Source organism: Colossoma macropomum, unplaced genomic scaffold, assembly GCF_904425465.1.
Source record: "Colossoma macropomum unplaced genomic scaffold, Colossoma_macropomum, whole genome shotgun sequence".
Classification (NCBI taxonomy): domain Eukaryota; kingdom Metazoa; phylum Chordata; class Actinopteri; order Characiformes; family Serrasalmidae; genus Colossoma; species Colossoma macropomum.
The window spans coordinates 10,907,388-10,918,479 of record NW_023494808.1 but is presented as its reverse complement, the minus strand read 5'-3'; the positions used below and the strand labels follow the sequence as shown (position 1 = coordinate 10,918,479).

At 43.0% G+C, this 11,092-nt stretch overlaps 1 protein-coding gene across 1 annotated transcript; it reads left to right on the top strand.

Moving 5' to 3' along the window:
- Nucleotides 1-230: 230 nt before the first annotated feature.
- btbd3a (BTB (POZ) domain containing 3a) lies at nt 231-9,833 on the top strand. Its single transcript, XM_036557707.1, has 6 exons — nt 231-530; nt 1,150-1,398; nt 3,321-3,411; nt 5,408-5,526; nt 5,769-6,132; nt 7,258-9,833. The coding sequence occupies exons 2-6, from the start codon at nt 1,256-1,258 to the stop codon at nt 7,924-7,926; spliced, it is 1,386 nt and encodes a 461-aa protein (XP_036413600.1). The 5' UTR covers nt 231-530; nt 1,150-1,255; the 3' UTR covers nt 7,927-9,833.
- The last annotated feature ends 1,259 nt before the right edge of the window (nt 9,834-11,092 follow it).

Here is an 11,092-nt window from a genome sequence, read left to right as displayed (position 1 = left end):
GTTGGGAGTGTCAGGCGGCCACAGATATTTGTCCGACCCGCTAGATGGACAACTTGAGTTGACCGTTAAAACTTTTACCAGCGTTTTCATGATCTAGGCTGAAGTCGGTTTCCTGCTCGCCAGCCTCTTGTTCGAATTGTCCCGTTCCACCTTAAATGGTGCAGCAGTTACGTTCCGGCGCTTGAGGCTGAGCGTGTAGCTGCTGCACCATTTAAGGTGGAACGGAACAATTCGACCAAGAGGCTGGCGAGCAGGAAGAAAACTTCAGCCTCGTCTTTTTTTTGACAAGTTTATTCTCTGTCCTCATATTCTGGCACCCACAGCGGCATGACAAAGCAGTACAAGACTTCCCCCAAACCGCCCAGTCGTAATTTTTGATTTTGGGGCGCGTCTTATTATTTATTTACCAAAAAAAGAAAATGTCCGCCAGCTTGCTAGCGTAGCTAGCTAAGTTTTCGCTGGCGTTTCTACCTTTAGCTTAGCTTAGCTGCTCAAACCGCCTCGGTTGAACATCTTATCTGTGCGGTGTGGTGAGTTTTTGGTTTTAAATGCACAATTTCAGCACAACAGTAGGTGTAAGTGCTGTTGCCAAAGGCGAATAAGCTGTATTTATGTCAGGTTGATAAGCTGTTGTGGCTACTAGGTTAGGTAGTTCGCTAACTCAGCCAGCCGAATAACTGACGGCTACATAGACAAGCTTAGGCGATTTTTATTGACATATAATGAGTTATCATATGTGATCATCACATTTTCGTGGCTGTTTGTCCTTGAAATGGCATTGTTGCAAAGATATAAGGAACATCTTTGTGTTGTTTTGCTAGTAACGTTAGCCGGTAGCTGGCTTGTGTACACAATTATGTACACAGTAAGTTGGATTGCATTGTATTCGAGCCACTAAATCAGCCTGGCACAACCTTCTGGTATCACAAAGCTACTTATAATACATTAAAGCTGTGATTTTAGACAATGTGCAGCTCTGCAGGCAGTTATTACTGCGATTTAACACAGCTGGGCTTCCAGTGTTGCACTGCAGGATGAGTGGATGTGATGCACATCTCCAGTTTCAGCCTTGTAGTCTCAACCTTACGTTGCCATTGCAAGGTCTCATCTCAATTGCATGCTAATGTTACGTTTGGAACTGTCTTCCAGGTGATCCAGGAACACAAGGCGCTTTTCCTCCCCACCCATTACCCCACTGTCAGGTTCCTGGCCATGAGCGCAGCCTGAGTACCTGAGCGAGGCAGGTGTGGTTAAGATGGCTGCAGAGCTTTATCCTGCCAAGAAACTGCCCCCCGTGTCCGCCAGCGCCGTGCAGCAGTACCAGCAGCAGAACATCAGCAACAACAACACCATTCAGGGCTGCAACTGGCAAGGCCTGTATCCCACCATCAGAGAGAGGTACAGCCACTTCACCAGCTCTGGGAGGAGTTCATAAGGCTATAGGTGCAACTAGGTAGTCTTCAGAATAGCATAGTTCCTCATGGGCTGGTTTTAGGCTTAAAGCAATAATATGTGGCTGCAGAGCTGCAGGTTCAAGCCAGTGGCATTCAGCACATGCGCTAAGACTTGTATTGTTTTTTCTTGGCGAGTTTTAGGGTAATCAACATTTCAGACGTTTTATATGGATTTCCAATAAATATGTGATTTATCTTGGGCTGATGTTATATTTTGAGCTGTAGGCTAAAACAAATTTTGGTTTGAACGCATGTAGACATTCACAAGGTAAATACTACACAAACTAAAGCTGATGTGGCCTGGGTAAACTAATGGGTTATGTAGACATATAGCTCAATTAACCTACTTAAGGTTTTCATGTGTAAACAGCTTAAACTGAGTATAATATTAAGCCTTAGGCTGAAACAAACTTTAGTATGTGAACCCATGGAAGTGTTTCTTTTGGTTTCTGATGGTTCTGTAATGTGTTTAGGCTTGTGGTTTAACCAGTTACCAATGGTTGATTCGTATATTGGCAGCGATCTCCCTTCCTGAATGGTAAAATTCATGGCGACACATACAACCAGCACAAACGGTCCCTGTTTATATCAGAGACATTATGAATGAGGAGACCGGCCAGTGGTTTAAATACGAATGTGGCGCTCATAACGCTCAACTTTCCGATAAGGACTTTGTTTACATGGCACAGTCGCACTGTCCTACTGCGCATGCGTTCCACCGCTTTCTATAGCCAGCAGTGGAGGCCTGTTTTCGGGAGTGATCAATGATGCTGCAGTATGTGGCAGTCAGATGGATGAATCATTTGGCAGATGCCAGGTGAAAGGCACTTACTGGACTGCACAGTGTCAACAGTAAAGTTTGCTGGAGGAGGGATAATGGTCTGGGGCTTTTTTTTAGGGATTGGGCCGCTTAGTTCCAATGAAGTGTAATGCAAATGCTACAGTTTACAAAGGCATTTAAGACAATAATATGCTTCCACCTTTGTGGCAGTTTGGGGAAGACCCTTTCCTGTGCCAGCAGCAAGAGCCCTGACCTCAAGCCCACTGAACACTTTTAGGATAAATTTGAATGGTGATTGCAAGCCCAACATCAGAGACCTTATCTGACCTTACAAATGCTCTTTTTACGAAATGGGCACACATTCCCTCAGACACACTCCAAACTCTTCCCAGAAGAGTGAAGGCTGTTATATTAATGCACACACTTTTGGCCAGATAGTGAATCTGCATCAGTATAATGTTGATTTTGCCTTTAATTAAGCCAGACCTTATTTTTAGGCCTGCAGGTGTGACGCTGATATGTAAAGGTGTATGACGTGGTGTGAAAAACTCCCCCGCATCCCACCCTTCAGCTTTTTAATGATTATTTCAGGCTTTACAGTGCAACTCGCAGCAGCACACGCACACCATGTTTTAGACTGTCTTTCACCTGACTCAGTAATGCTACTCCTTTTTTACTTCAATTTCCACGCTCTTACATAGTACAGCTTTAAAGCAAATATTTGCCAAATACAGTATGATTCCGATGCCATTGTGCATCCCTAATAAATGTCTAGAACACCCATAATATGTGTCCACAATACAGCTTCCTCCAACAATTACGGCTACGATTCAGCTCTGTGCAGATACGAGATGATGAATTGTGAATTTTTGAAATGAAACGACTGTGGAAATTATTTGCGGTCAGGTTAAAAAATTGTGACAGACCTATTTATGATTTAGAGTCTAGCTCGCTCTTCGCCCATTCAGCAGCACAGCTAGGCGCAGGCGCTGGAAAACGGCCAGATGTGCATGACTGTACCATTGTGAGTGAAACGCGGCGGGTGCCTCAACATAAAAAGCCCCTTTGTGTTATTGTCCATGCAGGAACGCAGTCATGTTTAACAATGAACTGATGGCGGACGTGCACTTCGTGGTCGGCCCTCCGGGGGGGACGCAGAGAGTGCCAGGGCACAAGGTGAGGGCACACTTGTTTATTCTCAACTTAAATTGTGTAGTCAAGCTGCACAGTAATGCAGACGCATGCAGTACAGTGCTGTGTAGTGTCACTAAGGTAAGTGCCTCAAGGCAAGACGTGGCATTAGAGGCATTTAACTCTTCAGAAGTCTGGTTCCTAATGGAGTATTTCACATCAAACTACTCTGATTGACTTTAAAGGGTCAATATCATGATAAAATCAATTTTTGTCACTTTTTTAAATGAATTTGATGTATTAGGTAAACACTGTCCAGCCCGTATGTGGAAACAAACAACTAATTTAGGCTTTTTTTTTCTTTAAATCTGATCTCTCTGACACGATGGTTCACACTCGTTTAGGTAAGTGATTCAAATCTGTCATTGATGTGAACGAACCGGCATCCTGAAATGAGCCGCGTCCTGCTTAGTAACGTCACGTTCATCATCAGCAAACAGACTAACGAGCAGAACGAGCTTTGCTGTGAAGATAATTAACTCTGATCAGCTCTCAGCTTCATTATTAGAGCGAGACGAAGGAGAAAAAGGTGGGATGTGTTTCTTTTCCACTGTTTACAGGCTTTAACTTCTGTTTGGCGCTGCTGCCATGGTAACGCTGAATGATGGTGCACGCGCAGTGGAATTCCGATCTGAGCGTCACATTAAGGTCGCATGGCCACGAATCGGATACGTATGCGATCTAGGACCACATATGAAAGTGGCTCAGGTCGGATTTGAAACGATCAGATTTGTTCCACACAACCCTGAAAACATCAGATCTGAGTCACATGAGGGCAAAAAATCGGATTTGTGCCACTTCAGCCTGGTAATGTGAATGTAGCCTTATATGCATCTGCCTATTCAGACCACAGCAGTTTAGCCCCACCCACTCATGTTGAAGCTATAAGGAGTGTTTCAGCCTGGACTGCCTTTTGAGAGAGGCACAATACAGGAGAGCCAATCAGAATAGAGGTCATTTATGTGTCAGTCTTAAAGGCACAGTAACAGAAATAGCCTGTTTAGTTTTAAGGGTTAAACAGTGGTTGGAAAATAGTCACATGAAAATAAAGTATGGTTGCTTTTGTACAAAAAAAAATGTACAAATGCTGTAAGTGGACCCCAAGGGAAAAATAAAATGTAGGATATGTGCCCCTTAGCAACGTAACAATCAAATTATGCAGACACGTTAAATTAAGTTCTGTGACCCTTATTAGTCCCACAATGGGGAAATTTCACCTCCACATTTTGACTCATTCATGCAGTGAAACACCACATACTCACTAGTGAACGCACACACGTACACTTGCCCAGAGCGGTGGGCAGCCCTATCCACATCGCCTGGGGAGCAGTTGGGGGTTAGGTGCCTTGCTCAAGGGCACTTCAGTCATGTCCTGTCGGCTCAGGGTATCGAACCAGCGACCTTCCAGTCACAAGCCTGGTTCCCTGACCTCCAACCGATGACTGCCCGCATCAGTCCTCATTAATTGATGGAATTCCCTTTTGTCCGTGTCTTAGGGATGATCATTTTAACCACTTCTGCCATTTGAATATCTGAGTAGTTTTCAAATATCCCATTGATAAAATATTTCACATTATGAATAAAAATCAAAACATACAAGGTTTTGTTGAATGCAGCTAGTCTAAGAAGTGTAGATGATCATTCGGTTGATTTAGTGAATTTTTGTGTTTCAGGAGCAAAACACTGCCAGAGCAGTAACTCACTCAGACTTCCACTGTACACATTCATCATCTTTTTGTTTGACATTGCTTATTTTGCTTAGCTTGATACGATATTAGCTGCTTACAGGTATTGGTTGTTACAGCATTTTTTGGTTCTTTTCTAAGTGAAAAGAAGTTATACAGAGAAAGCACTTTTTCATGTTTTAATGTACAATTACAGTTTATTCCTAATTAAATATCTTATTTAAACATCTCGGTAATCATTACTAACATGAGTTCAGATGTGTGTTCAAAGAGCCGTCTCTCTCTCTTTCTCTCAGTATGTCCTGGCTGTGGGGAGTTCTGTATTCCATGCAATGTTTTATGGAGAACTGGCGGAGGGTGAGGATGAGATCCGCATCCCTGATGTCGAGCCGCCCTCCTTCCTCGCCATGCTCAAGTAAGAAATAGTTAAGCTCCAACTCAAAGTTGGCTGCTGACAGTTTTTCTTATTTTTTTTATTCTCCTGTTGTGCTCTTCCTGTCTTTGTCACATTTTCTTTTCCTCCTGCTTTCTTCTTTTTGCTTTTCCTTTCCCTGTATGTTCCTTTCCTTCATGATCTGTCTATTCTCTCTTATTCTCTCTTATTTTTTCCCCTCTTCTCCCTCTCCCTCACTCTCTCATTCTCTCTCTCTCCTGCAGGTATATTTACTGTGATGAGATCGATCTGTGTGCTGACACCGTTCTCGCCACTCTCTACGCTGCTAAGAAGTACATTGTGCCTCATTTGGCTCGGGCCTGCGTGACGTTTTTGGAGACGAGTCTGAGTGCGCGTAACGCCTGCGTGCTGCTGTCTCAGAGCTGCTTGTTTGAGGAACCAGACCTGACTCAGCGCTGCTGGGAGGTGATCGACGCACAGGCTGAGCTGGCGCTGCGCTCTGAGGGTTTCTGTGACATTGATGCTCAGACGCTGGAGAGCATCCTGCGCCGAGAGACCCTCAATGCCAAGGAGACGGTGGTGCTAGAAGCGGCACTGAACTGGGCCGAGGCTGAGTGCCACCGACAGGTAGGACTAGGCAGTAAGAAGAAGAGTTACCGTTTAGACCCCATGTGTCAAACACAAGGCGCACAGGCCAGATCAGGCCTGTGGCACAATCTAATCCGGCTCTCGAAATCATTTTGATTTTCTGTTCATTTTAGTCCATTTAACAATCAGCAGCACTACCATCCCCAGCATGCACTGCAGTGCGCTGACATGCCACTCCCAAAAACAACCTATGGGACAGTAGTTTTCTACCCAATTGCACGTCATATCACCAAACACACCAGCTGCGTTTCAGCTGCAGTTCAACCAGCGTAAATACTATAAACACTCAGCAGCTCAGAAACTGATGCAAAGAATTAATGAACTTGCGGAAAGAAAAGATGTCAGGTGTCGAGACCAAGCACACAGGTAGGTTTAAAAGACCTACTTCCTGGGGACACTTAGAGAGATTTAACAGTTATCTGTAGCTAACATAGTATTTACATGTAATATTTGGTGGTTCACTACCAGTGGCTGTTTTGGCGTATTAAAATATAAATACTCTCTGGCTCTCAAATTTGTTGAGATTTTTAATATGGCCCTTTTAGTGGTTGAGTTTGACACCCCTGGTTTAGACCATTACAAGTGCAACGCATTGCAGAGCATTGCTTCATTGTAAAACACAGAACGACTGCTTGTATTATAAAAAGATTTAGATAATTATATTTTTTATATATGTTACTGTTGTGAGAAAATAAAGGCTATTTTCAGTACCTGTACAACACTAAACAACTGCATGTATCACTACATGACAGCTTTAGGCTATGGGTGTGCTTGGGGTACGATGGTATGTTACTATTATTGTGATAAATTATTTTATAATGTACCACATAAAGACCAATTTAGACCGTTTCAGACAGTTTTTTTCAGACTGTAGCAAACCAACAACCAGTGTATAGTAACAAGTGGCTGACTGGGTGTCATTTTCTGAATTTATTTTTTGTTTTTGTAGCCTTTTTTCAAAATATATGCAGCTTTGCTGGTGCCTATTGCCTGTTCTAACTTTAGAAAAACTACATATTGCCTTTCGTATCATATATCATGAAAATGTCAAGTATTCTGATGTTTGAATTTTTTTTTTGCCATATTCCCTGCCCTTATTGACAGGAGCTGCAACCCACCATGGAGAACAAGAGGCTAGTCCTGGGCAAGGCGGTCTACCTGATCCGGATACCAGCCATGTCCCTGGATGACTTTGCTAATGGTGTGGCGCAATCTGGTGTGCTGACGCTCAATGAGACTAATGACATCTTCCTTTGGTTTACAGCGGCAAGAAAGCCTGAACTTCCGTTCGTCTGCAAGCCTCGAAAAGGCCTGACGCCGCAGAAGTGCCACCGTTTTCAGTCATGCGCCTATCGCAGCAACCAGTGGCGGTACCGCGGACGCTGCGACAGCATCCAGTTCGCCGTGGATAAGCGAGTTTTCATCGCTGGCTTCGGTCTGTACGGCTCCAGCTGCGGCTCGGCTGAGTACCAGGCCAAGATTGAGCTCAAGAGGCAGGGAGTTACTCTTGGCGTGGCCGTAATCAAGTACTTCTCCGATGGCTCCAGCAGCACGTTCCCCGTGTTCTTCGAGTACCCTGTGCAGGTAGAACCAGACACGTTCTACACAGCCAGTGTGGTGCTGGACGGGAATGAGCTGAGCTACTTTGGCCAGGAAGGTATGACAGAAGTGCAGTGCGGAAAGGTCACCTTCCAGTTCCAGTGTTCCTCGGACAGTACCAACGGGACGGGCGTGCAGGGGGGCCAGATACCCGAACTCATATTTTATGCCTGAGAAATGAGAGCAAACCATTCTTCTGAGAGAGGATGGGTAAAAGGTGCCACTTGACAATCTAGAGCTTTGGTCCTGTAGTACACTCTTAAAAAATGTTTCTAAACAGTGCTTGGCTTGAACCTACGTTAGGGGAGCCCATGTCGAGTCCTAGTGATCTACTGGCCCGGAGAGTTTAGTTCCAGCCCTAATCTTACCATGTAGGTAATGGTCTTCAGCAGCTTTTGAATATTACAGCCAGATAATGATGCTCATTGCTAACATTTGAACCGTTTGAGCAAAATTAATCCCTTCAATCTGATTCTAAGTTCACATTAGGGTTCACCTATCATATCCACAAAGGGCTGGTGTGGCTGCTGGTTTTCATTCATTTCATTTCAGTCATGCAGAACCACACATCATATAACTAACCACCTGTTTAAAGACGCTGCATTGGAGGAACGCTTGTAACTTGGAATTTCCTAACCTCTGACTGGGAAAAGTGGAAAGTCGGGATGATCTTGAAATCCATGCTCAGCGTATGACATCAAATCAGCATCACACCAATAGTGATTAAGAACCACTTCTCTACCTTGTAAATGAGATTTTCTGTAGATCAACCGTAAAGTTCACTGTTTTAGGAAGTTATGACTCATATCGCTAACGTCGCTAATTTGGGTAGCTTGAAGGCGGCCAGGTTTTTTTTTACACTTGAATGCTTGGCGGTCAAAAATGACACGGTCTCGCTCCACGTTCACTTGGGAAGTCGAAGCTCGGAACTAACTGATGAAACCTGCGGCCACATAAGCCCTTTGTGGATAAGACTGGTGACCCCTGGTTTATATATTCGGTGTGAAGTAAACGCAAATTACATGCAACTTCATGCCTGGATATTACGTAATTGTCTATGAATTGAGTAGAGCCCCTTAATAAGTTATAAGTAAATTAGTCCTTTTTTTTTTTTTTTTTGGTTTTTTTTTTTAAATTGAGCCTAGTCTGTTTATTCATGTTATTCAACTGCTGTTGTGAATTTGCCCTAAGAAGTAAAACCTCTGTAGGGCTGAAGGCAGTTAAGGGGCAGTTAAGGGTCATAATGCCTAAAAAGTCGAGCAATAAACTTCTCTCTGTCCTCTAAATGCTTTCCTAAATTGTATTGACAAAGAAACCTGAAAATTCTCAGCATTAGTGCTTCAATTTTGAGCTGCAATTCTTCAGTTCTGCACAATTATATGACGCACGAGTCATTTTGAGGTGTGTCGGCTGAACTAAACTCTCCAGGGTAGCAGATCACCAGGTCACCAGTTGGGCACCTCTGCTCAACATTGTGCAGAAGGTTCTGTAAACTTCGGAAGGGTTCTCTTCACCTCTGCACATTTTAGTGTTTACTGTTCTACACACACGTTTCAGCTCAGGAAGGGCTTTTTAATTAGTGGATCAGTTGGATCGAATGTGTTAGAGCAGAACATCAAAGTATGTGGGCCAGAGTTGCTGCAGGACCAGGGTTGGGGACCTCTGTCCTTGAGACAGTGTCCTGTACAGATTACATTTGTGGTTGTTGTTTGAAGACCATGAAACACTAGTGGTAATGTAGGATGGACAAGCGTCTACTTTTTGCAGTAGTTGTTCAGATTTGCTTCTAAAACACTCCCACCATGCACACAATCTTGCCTCAGAGACGTTTCATCTGTATATATGATGCACAATTTGGCATCTCACAAGCAACAGGCCAATAATAGCGTACACTGCTGAGGGCTGGAGCTGTCAGATTCTGGACTTTCACATTCCCTGAGCTCTGAACTGTGTGAATTCAGAACTCGAAGAATACTTTAATTCCCAAGTTCTGGGGTCGGATTCACGAAAGTGTCTTAAGAAAGAAAATCTTCTGAAATGTTTTTTTTTGTTTGTTTGTTTTTGTTTTTTTTTCATTAGTAGTTTAAAGAAGATGAGTGCGTTTACATGCACTCAATACTTCGATCATAATCAGATTTCTGCAGTTATCCGATTATTCAGATGGTCATGTAAACACCATAGTCCGATCTAAAATCTGATTAAGAAATCCGATAAAGAGAGCTGGATTTTAGCTCAGTAATCAGATTTCACAGTGCATGTGAACTCTTACTCTGATTTCTTTCGGATTTCTCAGTCTGCACGTGCGCGAGAACAGACTGCTGTACCGGAAATATGCGAGCAGCGTCGCAGCAAAACACTTTTGGAGCGACGCTGAAACCAAATACATGCTTCACTAAATGAAGGATTTAAATATTTTTCATCTTCTAGATGATGTTTGTTCATATTTTCAGGTAAAGTGGCGCGACATGAGGTTTGAGTTTTACTTTACATTTACGTCACGTCTTCTGTGAGTTTATTGGCTGGTTGTAAAGCAGAAACACGGTTGCTGTCTGACTCATCTAGACCTGGAGTTTCCCCATTATGTGATTACTTAGGTGCATGTGAACACGTTGATTGGATTACTGACAAAATCCGATTTTCTGCAGTTATCAGATTTTTAAGTGCATGTAAACACACTCCTTGTTATTCTTCAAATAACTTCTTAGGACTTTTCTTAACTATTTTCTTAAGAATAATTCTGAGAAGAAGTGATATTCTTTAAAAACACGTTTTTAAATGTTTTCTTCACTTTACGATGGCCTCACACTTGTTTTAGGCAGTGAGAGTTCACAAGGTCACTCCACAACTATTATATTTTCCAATGAAGATTTTCTTTAGAAGATCCAAAGGAAATAATTGATTATCTCAAGAGATTATTTGAGAACTTCTTAAGTTTTTTTTTTTTTTTCGTGAATATCATTTACGAACGTTGTTATGAACCTCTAAATGTTTGTCTAAAGACCCTTCACTAGTTCTTTCTTAAGAAAGCTTTCATGAATCCGGCCTCTGAATTCTGATTCTGTACATCTGTCTGTGAGCGACTGCGCTGCCCACAAATGCATTCAAATCTTTCTTGCTGTTGCTACGGTGGACGAGTTCTACTGGATTTTTCACCTTGGTTTAGAGTTGCTAACACTGAGTTTCCAGTTTATGCTACCAGGCTGGACTGTGTTGTTGTAGCTAAACTGGGCAGCTTGGAAACAGCAATGATGAATTAACCACCATGCTAATGTTGGCTTGATTATGCGCCAAAGCAGGAATACATCAAAACTATTGTTTGAAATGACATTTTATGAAAACT

Excerpts from the sequence above, each read along its gene's own strand:
- btbd3a (XM_036557707.1), top strand. The coding sequence starts at position 1,256 with ATGGCTGCAGAGCTTTATCCTGCCAAGAAACTGCCCCCCGTGTCCGCC. Across the intron at positions 1,399-3,320 it reads TATCCCACCATCAGAGAGAG|GAACGCAGTCATGTTTAACA; the intron begins GTACAGCCACTT and ends TTGTCCATGCAG. Across the intron at positions 3,412-5,407 it reads AGAGAGTGCCAGGGCACAAG|TATGTCCTGGCTGTGGGGAG; the intron begins GTGAGGGCACAC and ends TCTTTCTCTCAG.